Genomic DNA, 23,865 nt, shown 5'->3' with positions numbered 1-23,865 from the left:
GATGTCCCACGTTGTCACTGTTGACGCTGTTGTTGTTGTCAGTTTGTCCGGACCATCCTGTCGCAGGCTCACCTGGTCCCGCTGCCTCTCTACGTCACTCCCGTGTTTTGGGCCTACGATTACGCCCTGCGCGTGTACCCCGTCCCCGACATGGTGGTCTTTGCCGACAAGTACGACCCCTTCAGCGTCACGCACTCCAACTGCCTTTGCGTCAACCCGGTATGTAAGCTCCTCCCCTTTGACGCCAAACCACCGCGGTGCCTGCACTCCACAATGCATTTTCGTGACATCAAGTATGTAACGCAGTTCTTGAAAAACTGCGAATACAACTTCGTTGAGTGATTGAAAGGACAACATAATTTGGCACTTTTCGGTTTCAGGATATAGTTTTCATTCTACAGTCCAGTAATTCCCCACAACACAAACTGAGCTGAAACATTCTAATGTCATTTCAACACATCTTACATTACCCTTAAAAAGGACTTAAGATGATTTGATTTTGAAAGAATGTGCTGATACTATGCATGTGCGGTACATGTAAAGACTCTTTGTACTCACACTAGCAATTTGGTTCTCCCGGAATCGTTCAGGTTTTAAAATGTCGGTGCCATATTTCGATTCCTTATTCGTCTTTCGGAGGAAGCTGCACAAAACAGAGTACCAATAGTGTGCGCGCAGCGCGGAGCAAACAACTCCCCGTTGAAACGTCCTACCAATGTTTAGTGTGCTTGCGCACGCATGCTCGCAACGCCGATAGCGAGGTGGGGTCGCCAGCACCGATTCGTCTTTTCAATTTCACACTTGGCTTGCCCATAATGGGTGTTAAGTAGCACGCTATAAGGTGGATTATTGTACAGTATTGTATTTTCTTCAGGTTGTCCAAAATAAAGCTCTCTTGTGGATAATTCAAGATCATAGGTTTGATAATATATTTGTCAAAATTATCCATTGCGAAAATCATAGGAAAATTCATAAACAGTAGAAATGGTTTTTTTTTTGGGGGGGGCATCTTAGAGTGATTCAGGGAGCACAAAAAAGGTGACTTTTCCACACAAAAAAAATGGAAATACAAATGTATAAATATTTTAATTTGCTGTCGGTAACCGTATAGGTTTGGGTTTGTACTTTGTAAATTTGTAATTTTTTTTTTTATCACATAACCAGGGCTCTTTCCCAAGAAGTGGTTTTACATTTAAGGTGTACTATCCATCCAACAGAACCATTGAGGACAGGTAAGAACTGTTATGTACATTTCGTTATAAAAAAAAAAAAATAAAGGAACACAAAGCTACTAACATTACTGCTATCTTGTCTCCACAGCAAACTTCAAGGACTTTGACGAGATGAATTTTTATTTTAACTGTACATAAACATACCAAATATTTTTTTGTATTTTTGTGTGTAATGTTTTAAAATGTGCTCTGTAATGAATAAAACATGTTGCGGTTACACTTCCAGTGGAACCACCAAAGCGAACCGCAGTCTGTCCAATTCATGTTCTATCATAAAACCTTTATTAGCTGTACAATAAAATACCTCTTCACAGTGCCAATCAAAACTGAGCATTATATTTAATGATATCTAATGGGCCCAGGGATAATAAAAGGCGGTCCAACAAAAAAACCCAAAAAGTTTTGTTTACCCAGTTGAAAGAATGATTTTAAATAAAGTACATCTTCATATGTAAAAGTACTGTATTTAAAAGTAGGTGGCGTTTCCACCGTGTAGCGCAGTGTCTTATTTCCTCTTGGCGGCCAGCAGGTTAGGAGCCGACACTTTGACTTTGCCAGGCATGTTTCTGGACAGGTCGGCGTCCTGTAGTACACAAAAAACAGTCAATTCTGGAAATAAAAGACTTACATTGGTGGATTGGGGAGAAAAGTTGAATTTGGTACCTTGACGCTTCGTAGCAAGTCCTTTTCTCTGGCAGAAGCCTCCTTGGCTTTCATGAAGCTCAAAAGTGCGGTGCGGGCGGCTGCACGGAACAAAAACAGGGGTAATGGCAGTGTAGTGGTTCACGTGGCTGACCTTTCATACACTCCCATTCACTTCCACACTGTGACCAAAAACTGGTCAGCCAGAGAGTAGTCTGCCTGTGGGCCATTTGTAGTGTAGTGCTTCCCATAGCTGACTTTCATGCATCAAGCGTGAGATCACCACCCACTCAGTATTCCATCACCATCAGTCGATTGACTGATCATCTGCCCCTGTAGTATAGTGAGTTACACAGCTGATGCGGGATCAGCTCCTACTCAGTGCTACTTCGTGCCTTATTCACACCCACTGATCCATCAGTCCAGGATGCAGTCTGCTTTTGAACCAAGAGGCAATGCAGTAGTTCACGTAGCTGAAGATGCAGTCTGCCTTCGTAGTATAGTGTTTCACATCACATACTGTACATTCATGCCGTTGACGTAAGATCCATTCCCACTCATTGACTGACCGGCTCTGTGTGGACTCTGCCTTACAGAGGCAGTGTAGTGATTCACACGCTCACAGACAAACAACACTTAACTGTGGTCCCAAAAAATACTTGTTACCTTTGCCTTTCTTTTGAGAGCCTGGTGTCAGTTTAACTTTGTGCCTGTTAAAAAAAAAAAAAAAAACAAGAATAAAAAAGCATGACCCCTTCCCTTACATACTGCTTTAATACAGTGAGTCAACTGGATCACGGCGGTACGCACTTGCAGTTGGTGAGTGCGCTGTAGGGGGCGCACACGGGCACTGCAAACATCAGCACGTCCTCAGGGTGAGGTTGGCCCGTCAGCGAGGTGAGAAGGTTCTCTGCTTCCTGCGACACACACACACACAATAAGAACATCGGACATGCTCTACGGGAATTGCGCCCTCTAGTGGCGCTCAGTGTGGTCTTGCAATGAAAGCATCACATCGCAAATATTCCAACCAATCACGCGGCAGGAAAGAGTAGATTCGTTCCCATCCCCTGAAAAGGTTCAGTTGTATTTCACTTTTGTTGGTACTTGGTGTGAAAGGTTTTGAGACGCGCCGCTGTAAGGAGTTTGAAACGTTGGGGTTTGTAGTCACCTCCGCGCCGGGGTTGTCTAGGTCCGCGTCATCCTCCTGAAAAAGGAAAACAAAACACAGGAATGTTAAGAGCGAAATGTCACAATATGGCAGAAAAGCATTACCGAGCACGGCAAAGGGTTTTTCAGTGAATAACGGAGGATAGTTTCCGAAAAAAAAAAAAAAAAAGCGTGTGAATTTGCAAATGGTGAACGTGGGGGGGGGGGGGGGGGGGGGGGGGCTGGCTGGTACCTTGTCGTCTTGCTCCGCAGAAGCCGCCTCCTCGCCCTCAGCGGCCATCTGCTCCGGTTTATTGGCGGAGGTCAACACCTGACGAGGTTTGGGAGGGGGCTTGTGAGGAGGGGGCTTCCTAGGCGGATCCTCTTTGCCCTTCCCCTTCTTGCCTTTCTTGGCCTTGTCTTTCTCCTCCTTGTTCGCACCGGCCGACTGTGAAGAGCAGGAGAGCTTAGATGACTGCGCTGGGCGGGCGCGTGCGCGTGAGCGTGAGTGTGCGCGCGCACCCCAAGCAGCTGCATCATGAGCTCGCGGTCCTCTTCATCCTGGTCCTTGTACTTCTCCTTGATCTTCTTCAGCTTGTTCTGTTGCCAACACAACAGGGCAAACAGCGGGTGAATGACTTTTTTATTTATTTATTCCCAGAGCTAGAATAGTTTTTGTTTTTCATTATATTTCGTTTTGCCTTTTTTTTTTTTTTAAATCTGTGACTTTTAATTTGTTCTTAGAGCAGGTTTGTTCGTTTTTATTTCTTCTAAAATGCTTTGTTTTAGTATTACATTTTTTTTGATAAATGGACTATTTGTTGAGTGTAAAATTGTGGGGGGGGGAAAGTCACAAAATATTGCGTAATAAAATAAACTACAATTGTTAAACGACTTTCTTTTTTACGGAGATTCGACAATACATCTAAAATGAACTCATGTATGATAGTAAGTGACAAAAGATGAAAACCAAGGTAATTTTCACTACAATTATAGTTTTTTTTAGTTAGTTTTTACACGTTTAACATGCAGTTTCACCAAATTTTTTTTTTAAAGCATTTTCGTTTTTTCCTTTTATTTCATGAACGAAAATGCTTTTTCAATTGATGTCTTCAATAGTTTGCGTGAACTGTAATAACCTTGGTGAGTGGCTGAAATTCAAAAGACGATTTGACATTAAACAGTGTATCCAAATGATTAATCGGTTCTCAAAAATGATCATCAATTAATTTGATCAATCGGTTAGTTGTATGGCTGCACCTCGACTTCAGCTTAAGACTTGTTTCTTTACCGTCACATGCCTCCATCTTTTCTGACCAAAATCTCACCTTCTGGCCTCTCTTCAGTGGCAGCTGGGCTGGGCCGCTGCCACTTTTGGATCCCCGCTCCACTTCCTGTTCGGCGGGCGCAAGCTCAGTCTTCTTATCCGGTTCGCTCACTTCCTGTTTCTGCTTCTTCTTCTTCTCATCTCTAGCAGGACAACATAACGCTTTGAGCCAGAGATTCAACTACGTCGCTTCATCCAAGCCATAACAATCAGCGTTAAAGAGTTCGAAAATCAAAGTCAAGAAATGTACAAAAAAAAAAAAAAGCTTACTAAAAGAGCATGAGTGCAAGTGCAAGATTTTCAAAAACATGATACTTTGAAAGACCTTAATCATAAGTATGGGAAAAGAGCACAGTTTTTTTTTTACTTGGATTTAAAAGCGTTGACAATTCGCAGGTATATTTTGAATTGTTATTCGTTCATATTATTCACTCTGATCATAAGGTAGACCAGCAAATCTGGGAACCGTATTATACCCCAATTTTTTTTTTAAGGGTGATTTTGGGGTGACTTATCATACACAATGTGTGTTACTCAATCAATAATCTCATCATAGCTCCTTGACGACTTTCCTAACATTTTACAACATCTTGGGCCGTTTCAAAAAGAGCACCAAAAAACTCAAAATATGTGAGTTTTTCAGCAAATGAATGAGGATAGCTTTTTCACAGGGCCAAAAAAGGCAAACAGGCGATGTTTGAACATGCTGGAGAAACCGTACAGGCATTCCTCCGACTCACCGTCTCTGCTTGGCAGTCATGTGCTTCCTTCCTTGCGCGTCGACGTCGGCCTGCAGACGCATTTTTTTTGTTTTTTTTGTTAGCGCGCCTGCAAGATGTGATTCCGGGAAAATGTGCCCTAAGATGTGAACGAACCTGAGAGGCTTCTTCTTTCTTGAAAGTGACGTTCTGAGAGCTCCTGGAGGGGGAGAGAAAAAAAAAAAAAAAAGGACTCCTACTAGTGACTTATCCTGATGTTCCTGAAAGGTAAGGTGGCTTTCCAGTTGTTACCTGATGGGCTGCAGGTGCGTGAGGGTGATGGTGGTGTCAGGGTAGCGGAATTCCTCACTGGCTTCCGGTTTGCTCTCCTCCCCGTCGCCCTCCTCTTCGCTCTCCTCCGACGGCGTCGCGTCCGCCATCTCCACCGCTCCTTTTCCGTGGCCTTCGGCGGCCTCAAGCTCCTCTTTCTCATCCTCCGCCGCGTCCTCGGCGCCGCTTTCGTCGCCTGCGGAAGGGCGCTCATCGTCAGGTTATCATCGCCAGTGGGAGAGGAGAGGAAGGTCAGCCGCTTACCGACGAGCTCCTCCCCTTCCTCCAACATCTCGGCCGCTCGGGACGCCATGTCCTCCGCATCCTCGTCCAGCGTCTTCACCTTGCGCTCGCCTCTGTGACGGGACACGCTCTGCTCGTCTACCTGCAAGCACCATTTCTATGAACTGCTTCACATCCGTTACGACTACGATTCCCAAAGCATTTCTTGAGGTGGTCCATGTAACATAGGTGTGAAGCACTCAGAATTGAAGATTATACAAGTAAATATCATTTCAGGCTAATATTACATTTTCTTCACTTTTTGTTATGCAATACAAAAATATGATACATTTGTTGTTGACATTTTTGATTTGTAAAAAAAAAAAAAAAAATGTTTTTTTTTATTTTAAAAAGTGCAGCGCAATTACGATGAGCGGTAGCTTTATTTGATGGTTTACCTTAAAGAGGAAGCCGAAGCCCATAATCAAGTAGGAAGGCGGCAGATAGTTTTTCTTTCCTGAGGAGAAAAAAAAATAAAAAATAGCAGTCATTCACTGGCTACTTGGAAGAGTAAAATCAGCATTGTAAAAGTTGCCCTACCCCTGATCATGAAGCTGCCAGTGGTCAGGTACTCTCCTGTAGGCGCAGTCTTGGACACCTAAACAGAAACAGCAGCAATTCTACGTCATTGTGTCACATTTGAGTACTTTTCAAGACGACATTTTGAATAGGTTTTGGCCAGGATATTCTGTTTATTATAAATATTTAATTAAAAAAAGGGTTTTTAATTGTTATTGAAAAAAAAAAAATCCCACAGTATGCTGTAGAACCAACAGAAACATTGGTATCTGCTTATCCTTTTTTTTTCAACGGTAAAAACAATTTTTTTGAAGGTCTTTTCATGGACATTATGAAAAGAAATGAAAGGTTGGTTCTCACTGACTCACCTGATGATGGTGGACCCACCAAGCGCTGGTGACTATTTTGGCATCCCAGGCGGCACTGTAGCAAACCGACATGGTGCCCGCCTCGGTCAGCGTGCGGGGGGGGATTGGAGTACCTGGGGGGGGGGGGGAGATGTGAAGTTGTCAATCCTAAATGGATCAAATGTGAGCGGACTGACCTGCGGGGTTCTTGATGACACAGCTGGTAGCGCCATGGAGGTCAGCGTGGACGTAGATGTCGCCTGGCAACAAGCACGAGATGATGACCAACGCAAAATGTGCACAGCCAACACCCGTGTATGGGCGGCATAAAATTCCAAACCCACATGCGAAAAGCTGAAACAATCGTTTTACCCCTACTGCTATGCTTTGAATTGATTCTTTTTATTCAATTTACCGGCCCGCAGGTAGCGCTTGACAATCATCTCGTTCTGCTGCTGGTCTCGCCCGGCGATGACGAGATAGTTCTCCGATGTGATGAACCACAGGAACTTCTCAAACCTGTACAAAAGGGGCAACACTCCACTGAGGGGGGGGGGGGGGGGGAATCACCATACAAGTGCTGTGACCTACCAGTACACCTTCCTGGCCTTCTGAATGGTGGTCACCGTCTGCACCTCCTTTAAGGTTTGCTGGGTTTTTTTCTCTGCTGATTTCATGGCCTTCAATGACGTTAGAAGCAGCATTTTTCAATGGTCTCGGCAAACAAAGCGGGTTAGAAGACCGTCGTTACCTTATCTGCTGCTTGAATGGTCTTCTGTTCCTTCTTCTCAGCACTGCGCTTGCAGTCATAGTACCTGACAACAACTGGAGTTAAACCCTCAACGCAACCTTAGGGACATTTTGTGCCATTCATTTTTTTTTTTTTTTTTTTTTTAATCTAAAAAAGTCTGATTGGCTCTTGAACATTCCTTAAATTATCCTAAAATGGGCAAGCTTCCTAGCACCAAAAAAATGTACCATTCAAAATCATTCAGAGTTGTATTATTTCCATTTTCCCACCAGATGGCGCTCCTTTTTCCCCATTCAAAGCATGCAGCAACACTTTACCGTTTACCTTTACCGTTTTCTGCAATAAGCAATAAAAAGCTAAGCGTTAAAAGAGTTAAAAGGGGATGTGTGCCTCTTTGAATTACAAAGGGTTTGAAACTTTGGATAACTTACTTCAAGTAAAAAACGTATATAAATATATAATATATAAACAGCAGGGTTTTTTGGGGGGGGGGTGGGGGGGATGTTGAGATGACCGTCCTTTGGGACATATGAGGTTGAATCTTTAAAAAGGGTCTCTTCAGAGTGAAGGAAGCCAAATTTAAACCGTTTTAAATAATAACAAATAGTAAGCAGCATCACAGATTTGGTTGCAAAGCCACTGCTTTTGCGTGCTGCTCTGTGATTGGCCAGTCAAGCATTCTCGGGGCGTGTCTGACTTCTCACGTACTTTTTTGCATTGGCGTAGGCCGACAGGCTGAGATCCACATCCACCAGCATGGGCTTGTTCCTCTGCAGCTTCTTATTCTGACCTTTGTCTTTATTTTTGGTTTTCTTGCCCTTCTCCTGCGGGGCCTCCTTCAACTCTTCCTCCTCCTCCTGTTCCTCTTCGGTGATATAAGGATTCCTAGAAGAAGTGGGGGGGGGGGGGGGGGGGGGGGAGAATAATAGTGCGCAAGGAGACATTTTGTAAATGTATTTTGTATTGGTCTCACTTTAAAAGCATGCTGATGTGGTTGGTCTGCAGCTTGAGGTCCTTGATGGCGCACGCCACGGGGTCGCCGGCGGCCTGCGCCTCCTTGACCAGCACGCCGATCTCGGTCCAGTCAACCTGGTTGGCCAGCGCGCTGCGGATCACCTGCAGCGCCCTCTCCACCACGGCCAGGTTCATCTCCACCAGCTCGCCTTTCACCCGATCCACTTCCTGTCACGTGACCCACGCGAGAGCGCGGCAGATGTGTCAATGCTCTTCTTCTGGGGAATATTCTGAACTAATTGGATACACCTTGAGACAACTAGTAGGCAGCAGACCCTAAGCCTGGACTAGGTTCACCTGTTTTCTGAGTTTGGTCATGGGACATTCGCAAGTTGAGCCATGATTGGTTCGTTACCTGAGCCCTGAGCAACTGTGATGTCATTTTCAGGTGACGGCAAGTGGCAAAATGGCCGCTCCCTGAGATGGACAAAAATGGGTGGATTTTGCTGCTTAACTCATATTCCACAAACGAAATCAGAATACCGCGTTTAGACAAGTGGGTCACATAGAACATATTATTGTCAAGAAAATTTGGGATGTGAATTTTAAAAAAGTATATTGACAATAAAAAATATACATTTGATCGATTTGTAATTGTTGTATTGTTTTGTTATTAGTTGAGAACATTTTTTTCCTAGTGAAGAAAAATAAATAAATATGTGAAACTGACATTACAATATCTGTCCACTAGATGGTGCTAATTCTCCCTATTTAACGCATTCAGCAACACTTTCCACCATTTGCTGCTCTGCAAGACTGCCTCGCTTCTTTAAACGATAAATGTGTGATGCAGGTGATGCATATTTCACGTCCAACGAATTTATTAATAAGACAGTGTTAAAAAAAAATACACATTTGTTATGTATATTTTGGCACCACAGTGGAGTAGTGGTTAGCACAGCGACCTCACAGTTCTGAGGTTTGGTTCTAATCCGGAAAATGTATGGAGCCGTATTGCAGGCCGAGCATCATTAAAAGACGGACTAATTGAAAAGCATAAATGTGACACGCATCTATCACTTGGCCACGTCAAGCGTTCTTAAATTGAGCTTTTCACCTGAACTTGATGCAAGGCCTCCAGCCTCTGCTCGTGGTCCCTCTTAACGTTCTCCAGCTTCTTCAGGGCCTGCTTCTCCTGCTGCAAAGCCTTCATGTCGATCTTCTGGCTCTCCATCTTGGAGAAGAACTCATCCACCGCCTGACAACATTGTGACAAAACATGAGCACCGTAGAAAACAACAGAAGCGATGTGCTAAATGTCTGTATTGACCTTGTTGAAGGATTCAAACTCCAAGTAGGGACTTTTTAAATGCTGGGCGAAGAGGAACGGGTGGAATTCATCATACCTAAAGTTACAAACGATTGTGCGTTAATAATTCGAAAAAAAAAAATAATAATACAATGTGTTTGTTTGAATGTCTTTTCAAGTCTCAGATGTAATGCAATACCAATTGTGTGAGGGATTTATAACTATTCATGCATGTATAGCAATTGTTACATTTTGTGTGTATTTTTTAAAATACAGTAATACAGATTTTTAAAAATACATCAAATGGGAACATGCCTCATGACGAATTGTTTTATAATACAAAAATACAATTATAGATACATATGCATACTTATAAAATGAAAAAATATACAGTAAACAAATAATCAATTTATGATTTTTATCACAGATAAAGCCCAAATTAATCATATTTTATTGGTATGATTATTGATCACCACTTTTATTGATGCTAAATAATAATTGCATTAAACTGTTGTTTTAGCATATTCCAGCTGTGATTCCATGTTACATAACTATTGTGCACGTCAATCGATGGCGCATTACCAAACGTATATTTATCTTACTATCATCATTACATGCCTTGACAATTGCGCTCCATATCTATTAATAATGTGTTTTGCAGTATGAAGTATAAGTAGCTTTACTTACTTTCTCGAAAATGGTTGTGTTTTGGGGCTAACAAAGGATTAGCACGACAACAACAGAATATCCCAGTTCTGCCACGTGACTTACGTGAGTAGCTCTTCGCTGGCTTTCCCAGGTGTTAAACTTGCTTTCTTTTCGCTCTTTTGAATGATGAAGCCCTTCAAGGAAACAAAGCAAATATTCGGATGCCTCAAAACATCAGACAAAAAAAAGAGCAACGACTCAAGTAAAACTTGTCATACTTTGCCGCTAAAGTTCTCCGTTTTCTCCATGTACATCTCGGCCATTTGCAGGGCTTCCAAGATTTTAGGTGCGACTGAAACCAAAACACACAAAGTGCCAATAAATCCCATTACTGGACATAATGATAAGCTTGCTACCATACCTTGGGAAGCATCTACTTGACTGTTGACTTTGACTGAGCCCGACAGTCCGGCTTCTATGAAACAGTGTTCTAAGAGAGTGGCTCCATAGGCTGTAGAAATTTAGAAAATAAAGTCCAGTAAAATCATCACATTAAGATGATGATCATGAAGTGAAGTTAAAGCGGAAGTCAACCCAAACATATTTTTTTCAAAATATTCTTGAAAAAAATATGTTTGCGTTGACTTCCGCTTTAAATCCATTTGTATCGTTACTTACTAAGGTGAGGGTTCAGCACTCTTTTTACTTGCTCTCCATTCTGTGCTTTGCTGATGATTTCAGTGAGTCTACATTGAATGAAATAGTTTTAAATTGAAACAACAATACAGTGATGAGGAGTTGGATGGATAAAAATCCCAAACTAATCTAATGCACAAGGAAATACAGTCGATGAGGATTGAGTGGTCGGTGGGCTCAACAAGCTACCGTTGTAATGTGATGAGGGGTTCTGGGGGTCTCGCGCTTTCCACTGGGTAGCGCTCCCTCACGGCGATCTTGACGTCTTCGGCCTCGGCGTTGCGAAAGCGCAGCAGGTTGAGGATGGTGTACTCGTGGTCCGCGAGAATGATGTTACCCTGCAGATTGGACGGAAACGCACAAGCACGTCATGTCTCACCGACTGCCCTGCTAATTGTAGTATGTGTAATCTAAAAGACAATAAATATCGCAATTTTTTCCGGGGGTCTCAAACCGTAACGACACGGACTCGGTTGCGTGTTCTTACCCGATCATAGAGTTCTATAATGAGGTGGTACGCGGCCTCGTCGGAGCCAAACTGGAGGTCAACGATTCTGTCTATGCCCAGCTGCTTCACCTGCGCCAGCCGCCGCGTCTTCAGGTGCTTACGACACTACAAACACAGTGTGGCTTTGTTATATGGACACATGCATAATAACGTTTACATATTTGAATTTTGCATTATTATTTAGTAGAAATGTAAATATATTGGATAGTGACAACACTAATAATAACAATAATAATGCTATTGAAAATAACATACTTTCATGGCAAAGCCTGACGGCATCATGTTCTTGGGCCATTCGAAGTCTGTGGAGTGAATCCGAATGCCGGATTCAAGCAGGAGGATGGCTTTGCTGTCCGGCCTTTTCAAACAAAGTTACATCAGTGACATTTAACATCAGATACACCTGCACGTTGCACCTACATCCAATGACATCTGTCCATCTATAGCAATTAGCATTCTTAGTGGATATGAATGTAGAAGGATGCTGGAGTAGCAGGAGAAAACCCAGAAAAGAATGGGGACATCAATCATGCAAGCGCCACACAGACTAACCACTTAAATATTAGTAGCAAAGACAAATTAACTTGTAGCGAGCAAATGCTAATGTTAAAAGCACATAGCTCAAAAAATAACGGCTCATGACTGGCATGAAAATGGCCAGAGAAGCTTGCCAACAAAAAATATTAAACACATGTCAAGCGTGAGTAGTTACTCTGGTTACTTTATTTTGGTTGTAAAGTGGAACCTTGACTTGTGAGTTTATTCTTTCCATGACCAACGTTTTAACTCAAATTAATCATGTCATATCAATTATGGCAGAACAATTTTGAAAAATAACCTGATTGCAATTTATTTTTCTTAATATCTTCCCATTTATTTTTTAACAAACACAAGCAATAAATGAATCTGTATTTGAATAAACAATATCACATCTATTAACCATAAATGTTTTGATTTTATAGGTTAGTCTTACGCTAAAATAAAGGAAAAACAAACCATGTCGATGTACAATTGCATTACTAATACATTAAATTCTTTTAAAATTTAAATGAATGGATAAACACGTTGATAGTGATGGCAACAATTTCACCCTGGGACAGATTGAGTCAAATTAAAAAAAATTTAGGCACAGTTGCTGTACCAGTGCAGTACAACAGCATTGGTATGTAAGAAAAAAAAATTCTATAGGTCATCACTGACATCATAGCTTTTCAGTCTTTGTTGACGTCACTGAATGCTGGAGAGCCAAAGTACAGTAGTAAACTTTGTACACATCGAGTGATGAGTGCATTTAGAAGGCGCTGCTTACTTTTGTAGCCGGATGAGGTACGTCTTGTTGTCTATGTCGTATACGTTGTTCACTCTCATGCCCATGTAGCTGTCACAAAAAAAAGTATAAAAAGTGAAATGAACTGGCACGTAAACGTATGTAAACACATTAGCATTTTGGCTAGCAGACTCCCGATGAGGCTTTAGAGAACGTCACCTACTTGGCATTTATCTCTGCGATAGCAGCCCTAATGTCCGCCGTGGTGAACCTTGTTTTCATGATGATTTAAAACGTTTTACAAAAGGACAAACGGCGAAAATGTCAAGTCTGTCTCATGCCACACCGTCGTAGCACGCCGTGAACAATGCGCATGCGCTCGGTTTGCCACACTGGTCGAGGATTTAATACGCATGCGCAGATTATGCCACTTTATTAAAATACACTTTGCTTAAAATATTATAATTATATTATGCTGTATTTGTTCAATATTTATTAAAGTACGTAAGGTACCAAGCAACAGTGATCGAGAACGTTAAAATCATGACATAAATTACCAAAACCATTTTGGCGCACCGTTATTACGCCATTTCTTAAATTAATGTTGATTGATTTTTTTTTTAAATCAAATTTAAAAAAAAACCTTCTAAATCACTAACAGATTGCATTACAGAACAGCATTACAGAAATCTAACAGTACTGTACATAAAAAAATAACAACATATATAAAAAGGGCTTTATAAAATGATGGTCAATCAAGTCTATCCAGCAATGAAAGAAGGTATTTCTTATTTGGACACGGTTTTGTGTTAAAATATCTACATTTGAATAAAAAAAAAAACGTATTTGATAACAATAGCACATTAATAAAAAATATACAAATTCACATTACTACGGAAGCCGACGTGGAGCAGAAAAGGCTCTACAGTACACGAACGAGTAGAACGATAGTGACGGCGAGGATTCACTGGCGCCCCTCTCATTCTTTACATTAAGTCAGCTCATTTCTTGACATTCTTAAAGCATTAAGTTCATGCTAGGCCTCTCGGAAGTCCGCGTGCACTCATGATGCACTACTCAAATTGGCTCATTGGCGTTAAAAACAGGGCAAACCTTCGGAATGCGCGCAAAACGGCGGCGAACAGCGACTGGAACAACCGGAGCCAGGAGCCCGGTGACAAGGCAGGAGAGCTAGCGGTCACCGCCCACCTCTGGAAAAAAGGTAAGAAAGAACGATCTGCCGTCAAATAATAAGAATAACGTTTTTCGGGGGTTATGATGCCAACCTTTCCCCACGCGTGTAAACATACGCTTGCATAGCGTCGTGTTCCCCCTCCGAGGTGGAAGACTTTCCAGCCAGTTGCCGGCTGCGGGTCAAGAGGGGATGGCGAAGGCGTGCTCCGTTGCCAAGGCGACGGTCAAAGCTAGCAGCCGGGGCAAGTGCGGCTAGGCTAACACCATCCGAAGACGCTTTTTTTAAAATGCTAATTGCACAAAAAAATGTATTCGTAACGCGGTGCAGTCATTTATCATCAGTCATCCCCGTTCCAAACATGAACGAGGCAAAGAAATGCACCGTAAGTGGACATTTTGGCTGCTACTACTACTACAAGTCGCCCGTGTACGTGTATCGTTAGCTTGAATGCACTTGCTTCATGTGTGCTTTGGACAAATATGCTAATTGCCACGGAAAAAGATACAAAGAAAAAGAAAAATTGATGTAATGCTATATTTTCAAATTAATATATTCCATGTTAAAATTACTCATTTCACATTTTACAGTATTTATGTTTATTATTGTGCAACTACAGACTCACAGTGAGTGCAGTTACGAATGTAGTATTCTTACTGTATAATATAGCTACATATGATTAAAAATGTTTTTTATCACTATGTCAATGATACAACCTAAAAACTGAATTTTATAACATGAATACATTTATATTTTGATTGTTGTATTTTAAGTTACTGATGTATAACAATAATCATCATCATCATTCATTCATTTTTTCGATCCACTTGTCCTCGCTAGGGTCAATAATTGTATTTCATTTTAAAGACACTGATATTAAGACGTGTGGGTAAAAATGTTCCTCTTACTATTTTTTTAGTTAATACTATTTTTTGTATTTTAACATTCAAGTACATCCATTTGTCCATTTTCTATACCGCTCTGGGCTGGACTGGCCATCTGGTTTAAAGGGCAGATGCCCGGTGGGCCGGCATCTTTTGGGGCATATGCAGTGCTATTTAATTATTATTTTCCTCCATTATTCCCCCAAGAGACCGACCCACAATTTAGAGGAAGCAGCCCAATAATCCATTTACAGTGTAGACTTGAGATTTATTTTCAATTAATGCTTCTATCTATGGATAGATGGATAGGCAGAACAAAGGAATGCACTCTTCATCCCTCCCACAAATCCCAATTCCCTAACCCTCTGTGCCTAATTGTCCGTGACGAGTTTATTGCTGTACTGTATTCACCGTTTAATGAGCAGCATTTCTCAGGGAGAAGCATCTTCCCCGCTTGTATGTTCTTCTAGGCTACAAAATAATCAAGAAGATTGGCGAGGGCTCATTCTCCGTGGTGGTCAAAACTCAGAGTCTGAAGGATGGCAAGATGTACGCATGCAAGACTATGAAGCAGACCATTAACAGGTGAGTGGACAAAGTCTTTGTTGAGCACGATTACATGTATGTGAAAAATCCGAGCATTTGGGAGTAAATCTTGCGTTGTATCTTGTGCAGTGTGGAACAGGCCAACAACCTGCGGGAGGTTCAGGCCATGAGGAGGCTCAGCCCACATGCAAATATTATCCACCTGCATGAACTCATTTTGTGAGTCCTTCAACAAGTAGATTCCACTTTTTTTTTTTTTTTTTTTTTTGCATTTTTGCGCATAGTGGGACTCAAACCTGTAAGTCATTACATACTGAGCTAAGGCTGCCACGGCGCACTTCTAATTCCAGTGATAGCTTTTATCGTGTAAGTAGCCCCCGTCAAAGGGTGGGTAGTTTTATTTTATTTTATGGCACTAAATCATTAACTTGACATTTCGAAATATTGGGAGAAATTACAACAGTTTGGAAGTCACAGAATACATGTTGTTCTTTTTTTGGACATTCCACTGTATGTGTTGAATCAGTCTTAACTCATTCACTGCCAGACATTCTCAGACCCTCTTTTACCCTAACGTTTCAAAAAAAAAAAAAAAAAAAAGTGAAAAAAATCTAAATAAATAAATAAGTTGCTGGGATTGAATGGCCGCGGTGTGAAAAGACTGGTAAATTCGTCAATGGCAGTGAATGTGTCGATTGCTATGGTCGATACTGGCTCATCTCTTGTTTTCCTCTTTGACCATTTCAGCGACAAGGAAACAGGCAGCGTGTCTTTGATCTGCGAGCTGATGGAGATGAACATCTTTGAGTTTCTGAAAGGTGGTGGTGACTTAACCAAACAAATAAAAAAAAGGATGCGTTGAGGTTTGTGGTCGAATGATGCGTTGTTGCCTTGCAGGGAGGCAGACGCCACCGTCTGATCACACGGTCAAACACTACATGTACCAGCTGTGCAAGGCACTTGACCACATGCACAGGTAACCACGGCAACACGTAACGGTTTGTCAGTGCTACGCGGGCTCCCTTTCGTGAGACACAAAAAGAATCACTGCCCAAGTGCCTAAACTACAGTTGTATTTAACTTTGAATTTCAACACATTTCAATGCAATCTCTCGGAAACGTTTTTGTTTTTAAATTATTTAGGTGCAGTTTTTATTTCACTTTTACACGCAATACTTTTCACTGAATGCTAATAAGAATGAATAAGGTCATAAAAACGATTGTTTTCTATCATTTCTATGTCCAGTGCCTAAAAAATATGCCTCAGCCGTGTAGCCGAAATGAACAGCGTTGATAATTATGTTAGTTTAATGCTCACATAACATTAAAATTGTTAGCCATGATTTTTTCTGATATTAACTATTTTACAAAAAGAAAAAAAAATAGTGAAGCCTCATTTTTGTTTGTTGGTTGAAATATTTCATTGCATTCCTGAACAGAAAAAGATGTTTTAGTTGTTGAATGTTGCTCTTAATTCCCTTCTTACCCAAAGTGTGAAGTTCATTCAGTTCCGGGAAAGTTATTTTTTTATTTTTAATGATAGGTGGTCTAATATTTGTTAAACTCTGTACTAAAATGATCTTCTTTGGTTGTTAGTGTCACTAGTGCCAAAAATCATTCAAATTGTTTTCTCACTATACTCTTCACAGCTGCGGGATCTTCCACCGAGACGTGAAGCCGGAAAACATTCTTATCAAAGTGAGATTATTTGGTCAAAAACTCTGCCTTTACAGAGAAAATCAAGCACAGTTTTGAGAGATATTCATCGAATAATGTTTACTGTTGTGGTTGTAGTGCGTCATACCGAGAGTCAAACCTCCATTAGTCGCTAAAAAATTTACCTCTGTATGTTTTTTTGTGCTTTTTGAATAAAGCTCTATGATGGGGCCAAAGATCTGTCTAAATAGGAATTGGTCTCAAGGAAATACAGAATGTCCAAGTGCTACATGTACATCTCGACTTAGAGACCAGCTATACGTGCGAGTGCATTTTTTTTTTTTTTTTAAATAAAACAATCCGTAAGCCATTTATCTTTAAAGATGATGTTGTAAGGTGAGTTTGAAATGAGATTTAAGTGTTTTGCAATTGTAGTTTGTGTTACCTTTATGGTTTAGACCAGGGGTGCCCACACTTTTTCAGCCTGAGAGCTACTTATGACATGACCGAGTCAAAATGATCTACCACCTACTAAAAATGCAAAACACATTATTTATAAATATATTGAGAATTATTTTTATATGTACCATATATGCTGGTGTACCTTGCATGACTGCATCAACCTATATAGCACAATACAACCAAAAAAAAAGTTTTGTAATTACCTTACTCTGATGACTTGCGCTGAATGGAATCAGCCAGGGACACATAGTCCGGACAGTAGCTGCTGATAGTAGCTGCCCCAAGCAGATTTGCATCAACAACAATCCGCCCATTCGCTCCATTCGGCACGTATAAAACAAGTCAACTTTTTTTTGCACACTATGCTAATGCTATCAATATTGCTGCCTTGATAAAGTTCAAGAACTGTCGCTAGCTAGCTATGACATCCGTTAGCCAAAATTGAGCTGCACTGCATTTGTTGACAGAGTAGCTTCTAAGGATGTAACAATGACTCGAAAATCGTTTTAAAATCGATTCGCCCCGATTACTCGATTAACCGATTCAATTAATCGAAAAATTGAGTTGATTGGATTCGCCTGGAAAATGATGTCATGAATTCCAGATGCATAGCACATTTTGAATGTGTAGATCAAATTATGCTTTTGCGCCAAATATCATTGCGTATTGCGTTTGTGGATGGCTGCAGAACCACACTAGTGCACAGAGACAAGCATGGTAGCAATTTTTAAAAAATCGAATCGAATCGAAAATCAGGAAACTGAAAATCAAACATCGAATTGAATCGGGGCTTGAGTGAATCATTACACAAGTGAGTGACATTTCCTGACACCAATATTGTATGTTCACTGAAGGGCTTGGTAACTGTATTAGTGCTCAGTCTGATTCCGTGCATTTGTATACACCACAATAATAAACATTAATATTGTTAAATGAATACCTGTATCAATCAAAACGAAACACAATCATATTAATTCTATATACTATTGATATATACTATTTTCTAGCAAAACGTGCTAAAGCTGGGCGACTTCGGCTCGTGTAGGAGCGTGCACTCCAAGCCGCCGCACACAGAATACATCTCCACGCGCTGGTACCGGGCCCCCGAGTGCCTCCTGACCGACGGCTACTACACCCTGAAGATGGACATCTGGAGTGCCGGATGTGTCTTCTTTGAGATTATGAGGTAACTGACACCAGTGGGCTGTCAACAACAGTTTAAGTCGAATTTTAACATTCTTTGCTGTCATTACTGTGAAAATAAGCCAACCGCTGTTAATATTAAGACGTAAAAACACACAGTTGCATTTGTTTCCTGACACCGTGCCCAACCTCCCGCTTAAAAAAAATGTGTGTGATTTTGATGAGAAACATACCACTCTTAGATATTGTACTTTATTAAAAAAAAAAAAAAAATCATTTCATGGAATAAACCGATTGGGCATCATGATTTAATGCTGCAATTGAATTAATTGTGCCGCTCCTTCTGGTGTGCCCATCTTGGCCACCCGGTGCAGTAAAATAAAGTCATGCAGACAAACGAGGAAGAGTAATTTCAACCCTAACCACTGTAAGCGACACAATAAGATGCTGTAATATTATGTATAACTATAAATATCATTAAATATCATTTTGGGTGGCACTGTGTCGACTGGTTAGCACGTCCGCCTCACAGTTCAGAGGTCGTGGGTTCGATCCCGGCTCCGGCCTCCCTGTGTGGAGTTTGCATGTTCTCCCCGTGCCTGCGTGGGTGTTCTCCGGGAACTCCGGTTTCCTCCCACATTCCAAATAACATGCATGGTAAGTTGATTGGACACTCTAAATTGCCCCTCGGTGTGATTGTGAGTGCGGTTGTTTGTTTGTCTCTGTGTGCCCTGCGATTGGCTGGCAACCAATTCAGGGTGTCCCCCGCCTACTGCCCGAAGACAGCATGGATGGGCTCCAGCACGCCCGCGACCCTTGTGAGGACAAACGGTATGGACAATGGATGGATAAATATCATTTTGCGTAGAGGATAAAGAATATATGCCGACGAGTATTGCTATAGTATCTGTCTTCTTGTGTTGCTCCACAATTTCTCTTCAAATATCAGTTGCTTAAAGGGTTCTAAAATTGAGCCTATCAATGCTAACTGTTAGCATATGAATGGCGTTATTCATGATATGCTAGCATTGAACTATCTTTCCTCTAAGCTTTTATTCAATTTTGCTGTGGCAAAAAAAAAAAAAGCTCAAGAAAAAAAAAAAACGTAATCCTTTGATGCTCATTGAACTGAGTTTGAGACCGTGTCAACTCCATGCTTTTCGGGGTGCTTAAGCATTCGCATGCTATTTCGAAGGTCATTGCGTCATCTCACAAGGTACCTGTGTTTCAGCTTGCATCCTCTCTTCCCTGGTGCCAACGAGCTGGACCAGATCGCCAAGATCCACGACGTGCTGGGCACTCCCGAACAAAGTGTCCTGCGCAAATTCAAGCAGTAGGTTGTCACACTGACGCTGATGTCTCTCTGTCATTCCCCAAAACCATTTATTAATTGACCAACTTGCTGAAAGAACATCTTAACATTCCTGACCGTCATAAAAAAAAAAAAAAAAAAAAAAAAATGCACCAATGAAAAGAAAGAATCCACGCGCTGCACTTTGAGAACGACCGCAACGGAGATATCACCGAAACAAATGGAGAGAAAAAAAGCCAAAGAAAAAGCAGGCCGCACTTGCTTGTTAACGTCACACCTGTCAGTGGTTTGTAAGCCGTCAACGTTGCATCCAGGTCTCGAGCGATGCACTTCAACTTCCCCGCTAAGAAGGGCAGCGGCATCTCGCGTCTGCTGCCCAAGTGCGCCGCTCCTGCTGTGTCTCTGCTCTACCAGATGCTGGCTTACGACGCCGACGAACGTATCACGGCCGCCACCGCCTTGAGGCACACCTACTTCAGGGAGATACGGTAAGCACACAGCCATGACAACGCACCATAATCATGACAGAATATAGCCGATAGTTTCATTTGGAAATGTACGGGGATTATACGGTACAATAACCAACACGTTTGCTAATTGCCACTTTATTCCTGAAAATTCACATTTATTTCTGTTCATTACATAACGTTTTATTTGTTCATACATTTTAATTGATGTTGTTCTTATAAATGCATTGTATTTTTGTCACAAAATTCTGATACATATCTTTGATATAATATCCATATTTTATTCGAATAAAATAACATTTCATAGTTCCAATTTGAAAATTGAATTGAATATAAAATAGACATTTCCACTCAATTTGTAAGTACATACGTGAATGAGACAATAAAACACGGTTTACATTTTTAAAAATATATATTTCCGTTAAATGTACGTATATTAGGGTATTACCAAAAATGATTTGAAGCATGAAATCGGTTGGGATTTAGATGTGAGTGCATCGCATCGAACCGAATGGAATCATTACACTTTAAAGTATATCAAATATGAATCTATTGAATCGTCTTTGATTGGAGAGGGATATCTTGGAAGTAAATGCCACAATTACAGTTCTGATAAGGTTACTAATATTACAAAAATTTACAAGAAACTCATAGCATCATAAACCCTCTTGAACTGAATTCCACGTAATCAAACCAAATGGAATTGTTCCACTTTAAAATTGAACCATCCTTGAATTGTTTCACACCTCATGTATCGAGATACATATTGAATCGTCTGTATATGTAATATATGCGTATGTTATATTTTTAAAAAATGTTTTTAGATTTTCTCAATGAACATATTTGTATAAATGCATATAGATTATAATATGCTTACACACCTACAAACTTTCACAATATTCAAGGAAATTCAAGAAAGTATTTAAACGGATCGAAAATAAAAGTGGACGTCTTTTGAATCATCTTGACATTTTATATTGCTATTATATATTGAAACACCAACAACACACTGTGCTTGCTTCCTGTCAGGTTGGCAGAGAAAAAATGTGAGCGTACCCCTGGAGTAGGTGGGCTGTTTGAAGGCATGGGGAAAAAAGCACCTCACATCACCTCAGACCTCCTGTGGCGACCCTCTCGACTTTGCAAACAAATGAGAGGGAGACACCCCAGACCCACCCCTTTAATTACTGTAAGTACATTAACGGGAAATTATGCCTTTTGTCACACTTTAAAATAGACCTCAGATTTCTTATTGATCCAAGAATTGCAGCACAATACACACCCTATTTGTGGTCTTGCTGCCTGCCTGTTGCTTTTCCGCATCACTCAGCAGGCTGGCTCTCGTACTCGCCGGGGAGTGTGTGCTGTGGCCGGCTGCTTGCTTCTACTTGTGGAAGCAGAGCCAGAGTGGAGTGAGGAAAAAAAAAAAAACAGCACCCATAAAGGCAACACAGTGGTACCTCGAATCGCGAATGTCCCAGCGCTTTTGACTTGAATTGCAAAGTAAACAATTTGTTGGAAAAGAGGCCAAGTGCTTGGTTCAAGCTCGTTAATGCCACTTCCAGTTGAAGCTTGTTGTGATAATAAAAAAAAGAATAACACACAATCAAACATAACTTTGTGAAAGTCTGCTAGCTTAATGCTAACGCGCAGTGTAAAACGCTGTAAACTGGCTAATGAAACTAGCATTATTGGTGAAGTGATTATAAACCTTTAAAGTAGAAGTCCAGTCAAACATTTTATTTACAATATGTTCTATGCTGCCCCACTATTCTAATCACAGTATTTTGATTAATATTACCTTTGTGGAATGTGAATTTAAGCAGCAAAATCCACCCGCTTTTGTCCATCTCAGGGGGTAGCCATTTTGCCACTGCTGTCAACTGAAAATGACATCACAGTTGCTCTGGGCTCAGGTAACGACCAATCACGGCTTAGCTTGCAAAAGTCACATGACCAAACTCAGAAAAGGATAAAAAAATAAATTCCGTACAGTAAACCAAATCATTAAAAAAAAATAAAAAAAACATGGGGCCATAGCTCAAAAAAGTTGACCTTCAACAGTAAATTCGTTGTTGACCATTGTTATTGATCAATTTAAAGTGTTGTTAAAGTGTTTACTCTTTTTGTAAATGATAACGGCTCAACAAACATGCTGTTTGCTTTTCTGAACAGGGATGGTTTTGAAGATGAATTCTATTATGTCTGTCTGTAATGAATGGATGAATGGATGGATCATACTGCCCCCTGGTGGCCAAGGTGCACACTCCAAAAGGAACAGCATAATGCAGCATGAATTAGAGTGATGCACAAATGTTTAATACATGACATTATATTAAATTATTAGCAATATTGAGTGCAAGCTTTCACTTCTCTCTCCAGCACAACGCGAAGCACATAGCCGAGCCCCTCAGTCGACGCAACGGCAGCCATTACGAGCTACCCAAACTCAAATTGGCTGCCCCGGGGCCACAGCGCTCCTTCCCAGGCTCCACGCCGCCCGCCTTCGCACTCACACACAGAACCGGCACCCTGCCAGCCATCTCCGCTAAGAATTGCCAGTCACGCTTGGCTAAGGTAGTTACATTTATTATCTTTTCCAGTGGTTGGAGCTAACTACTATGCAAGTCAAAATACTAAACAAAATAAAATATTTGGTACTGGACTTGAGTATATTTTTCAGGTACCCGTAATTTACACTTGAAAACATATCTTTATTTTCTACTCCTGACTGTCAAAATAGGCTTGGATTGTTCTCAGAAAAGTAAACATGGTTCACCCCGGATTGCGGGTGGTGACCCAGTTTGACAGTTTTTTTTTCCCTATAAAAATCAATCACCACATTTGACTGTTTCCAATATAGCATAATAGAACACTGAGATAAAATGAACAACCTGACTGAGATTAGTGCTGTCGTTTATGTGTGAATGTACTTTGTATTTAGACTGGTGAAAAATATCCGCTTTGATGACTGCCGACACCCCAATGTAAACAACAGCCCTTTATACGCTTAAAATGTATCAGTCTCAAAAACTGTTGTGACCAGGAACCCAGCCCTGTCACTATTAGCGAAGATCTGTCAGTAATTGGTGCCAAAAAGACAACATTTTTTGGAATTGCCTATAGAATCCACAACATGGCGGCAAAGCACTTTGTTCTTCTATTAAACAAGGCTCTGGCTTGACAGTAAAAATACATTTTTATTTTTGTTCATTTCAGACTGTACTTTTTTTTCCGTAAGCTGAATCAGGACTTATATTCTTAACCTTATGGTTTTTTTTTTCTCAATGCATATTTTATTTTTGCACCTCTACTAATAAGAGTGTGAGTACGTTAGCCACATTTTCCCTTGACGGCATTACCTGCATGTCCTCATTTGGTTTCATTGAGCCTACAATTTTGTTTGTCCACACAGGCCAACCACGAGTCACAGTCGGTGGGCCTGAAGACCTGCTTCATGCCACCTCTGGACAGGAAACACGGAGGAGGCTACTGACACACACAAACACACACTTAAGTGGAATAAAGCTGTTAAACCAGTGGC

The 23,865-nt window shown here is 41.1% G+C and overlaps 3 protein-coding genes across 6 annotated transcripts in view; 2 read left to right on the top strand and 1 right to left on the bottom strand.

Moving 5' to 3' along the window:
- Positions 1 to 1,476, top strand: part of pole2 (polymerase (DNA directed), epsilon 2) — a 6,630-nt gene extending 5,154 nt beyond the window's left edge. Inside the window, exons 17-19 of the mRNA XM_086048667.1 lie at positions 43 to 219; positions 1,165 to 1,232; positions 1,321 to 1,476. Coding sequence (XP_085904793.1) covers positions 43 to 219; positions 1,165 to 1,232; positions 1,321 to 1,339 — 264 coding nt within the window. The 3' untranslated portion in view covers positions 1,340 to 1,476. The remainder of the gene's footprint in view (positions 1 to 42; positions 220 to 1,164; positions 1,233 to 1,320) is intronic.
- On the bottom strand, positions 1,068 to 19,835 carry nemf (nuclear export mediator factor). Of its 2 annotated transcripts, XM_086048665.1 has the most exons (34): positions 19,763 to 19,835; positions 13,970 to 14,110; positions 13,773 to 13,870; positions 12,702 to 12,770; positions 11,648 to 11,750; positions 11,372 to 11,497; positions 11,074 to 11,222; positions 10,867 to 10,934; positions 10,610 to 10,699; positions 10,467 to 10,540; positions 10,312 to 10,382; positions 9,562 to 9,637; positions 9,349 to 9,489; positions 8,251 to 8,459; positions 7,986 to 8,162; positions 7,278 to 7,341; positions 7,118 to 7,206; positions 6,942 to 7,045; positions 6,724 to 6,786; positions 6,548 to 6,660; positions 6,201 to 6,258; positions 6,059 to 6,117; positions 5,643 to 5,763; positions 5,361 to 5,574; positions 5,226 to 5,268; positions 5,091 to 5,140; positions 4,352 to 4,493; positions 3,546 to 3,623; positions 3,277 to 3,471; positions 3,046 to 3,081; positions 2,685 to 2,791; positions 2,541 to 2,584; positions 1,896 to 1,975; positions 1,068 to 1,815 (listed from the first exon to the last, which is right to left on the bottom strand). In XM_086048665.1, the coding sequence occupies exons 4-34, from the start codon at positions 12,764 to 12,766 to the stop codon at positions 1,738 to 1,740; spliced, it is 3,087 nt and encodes a 1,028-aa protein (XP_085904791.1). In that variant the 5' UTR covers positions 12,767 to 12,770; positions 13,773 to 13,870; positions 13,970 to 14,110; positions 19,763 to 19,835; the 3' UTR covers positions 1,068 to 1,737. The 2 variants fall into 2 exon arrangements, with proteins under 2 accessions (XP_085904791.1, XP_085904790.1); XM_086048664.1 differs by lacking the exons at positions 13,773 to 13,870; positions 13,970 to 14,110; positions 19,763 to 19,835 and adding an exon at positions 12,883 to 13,036.
- mok (MOK protein kinase) lies at positions 12,621 to 23,865 on the top strand. 3 transcript variants are annotated; one of them, XM_086048669.1, is made up of 13 exons: positions 12,621 to 12,718; positions 13,766 to 13,881; positions 15,206 to 15,320; positions 15,411 to 15,500; positions 16,029 to 16,099; positions 16,179 to 16,257; positions 16,931 to 16,979; positions 18,407 to 18,585; positions 19,774 to 19,875; positions 20,169 to 20,342; positions 21,351 to 21,510; positions 22,704 to 22,898; positions 23,737 to 23,865. In XM_086048669.1, exons 1-13 carry the CDS (start codon positions 12,714 to 12,716, stop codon positions 23,815 to 23,817), a joined length of 1,416 nt encoding a protein of 471 aa, XP_085904795.1. In that variant the 5' UTR covers positions 12,621 to 12,713; the 3' UTR covers positions 23,818 to 23,865. The 3 variants fall into 3 exon arrangements, with proteins under 3 accessions (XP_085904795.1, XP_085904794.1, XP_085904796.1); XM_086048668.1 differs by lacking the exon at positions 12,621 to 12,718 and having other exon boundaries at positions 13,595 to 13,881; XM_086048670.1 differs by lacking the exons at positions 12,621 to 12,718; positions 13,766 to 13,881 and adding an exon at positions 14,068 to 14,236.

The sequence above is a fragment of the Filicampus tigris genome, chromosome 13 (genome assembly GCF_054856515.1).
Source record: "Filicampus tigris isolate MCC_2025a chromosome 13, RoL_Ftig_1.0, whole genome shotgun sequence".
In the NCBI taxonomy this organism is placed as follows: Eukaryota; Metazoa; Chordata; class Actinopteri; order Syngnathiformes; family Syngnathidae; genus Filicampus; species Filicampus tigris.
The sequence above is the reverse complement of the archived record's forward strand: the minus strand, read 5'-3'. Positions and strand labels throughout refer to the sequence as shown.

Bases quoted from the DNA above. Each gene is read 5' to 3' on its own strand.
- nemf (XM_086048664.1), bottom strand. From the start codon at position 12,941: ATGAAAACAAGGTTCACCACGGCGGACATTAGGGCTGCTATCGCAGAG. The intron at 6,787-6,941 runs GTAAATTGAATA...GCTTGTTGCCAG, and splicing joins CAAGCGCTACCTGCGGGCCG to GCGACATCTACGTCCACGCT. The intron at 3,082-3,276 runs GTACCAGCCAGC...TTCCTTTTTCAG, and splicing joins CTGCGGAGCAAGACGACAAG to GAGGATGACGCGGACCTAGA.
- mok (XM_086048668.1), top strand. From the start codon at position 13,725: ATGATGCACTACTCAAATTGGCTCATTGGCGTTAAAAACAGGGCAAAC. The intron at 16,258-16,930 runs GTAACCACGGCA...TACTCTTCACAG, and splicing joins GCACTTGACCACATGCACAG to CTGCGGGATCTTCCACCGAG. The intron at 21,511-22,703 runs GTAAGTACATTA...TTCTCTCTCCAG, and splicing joins GACCCACCCCTTTAATTACT to CACAACGCGAAGCACATAGC.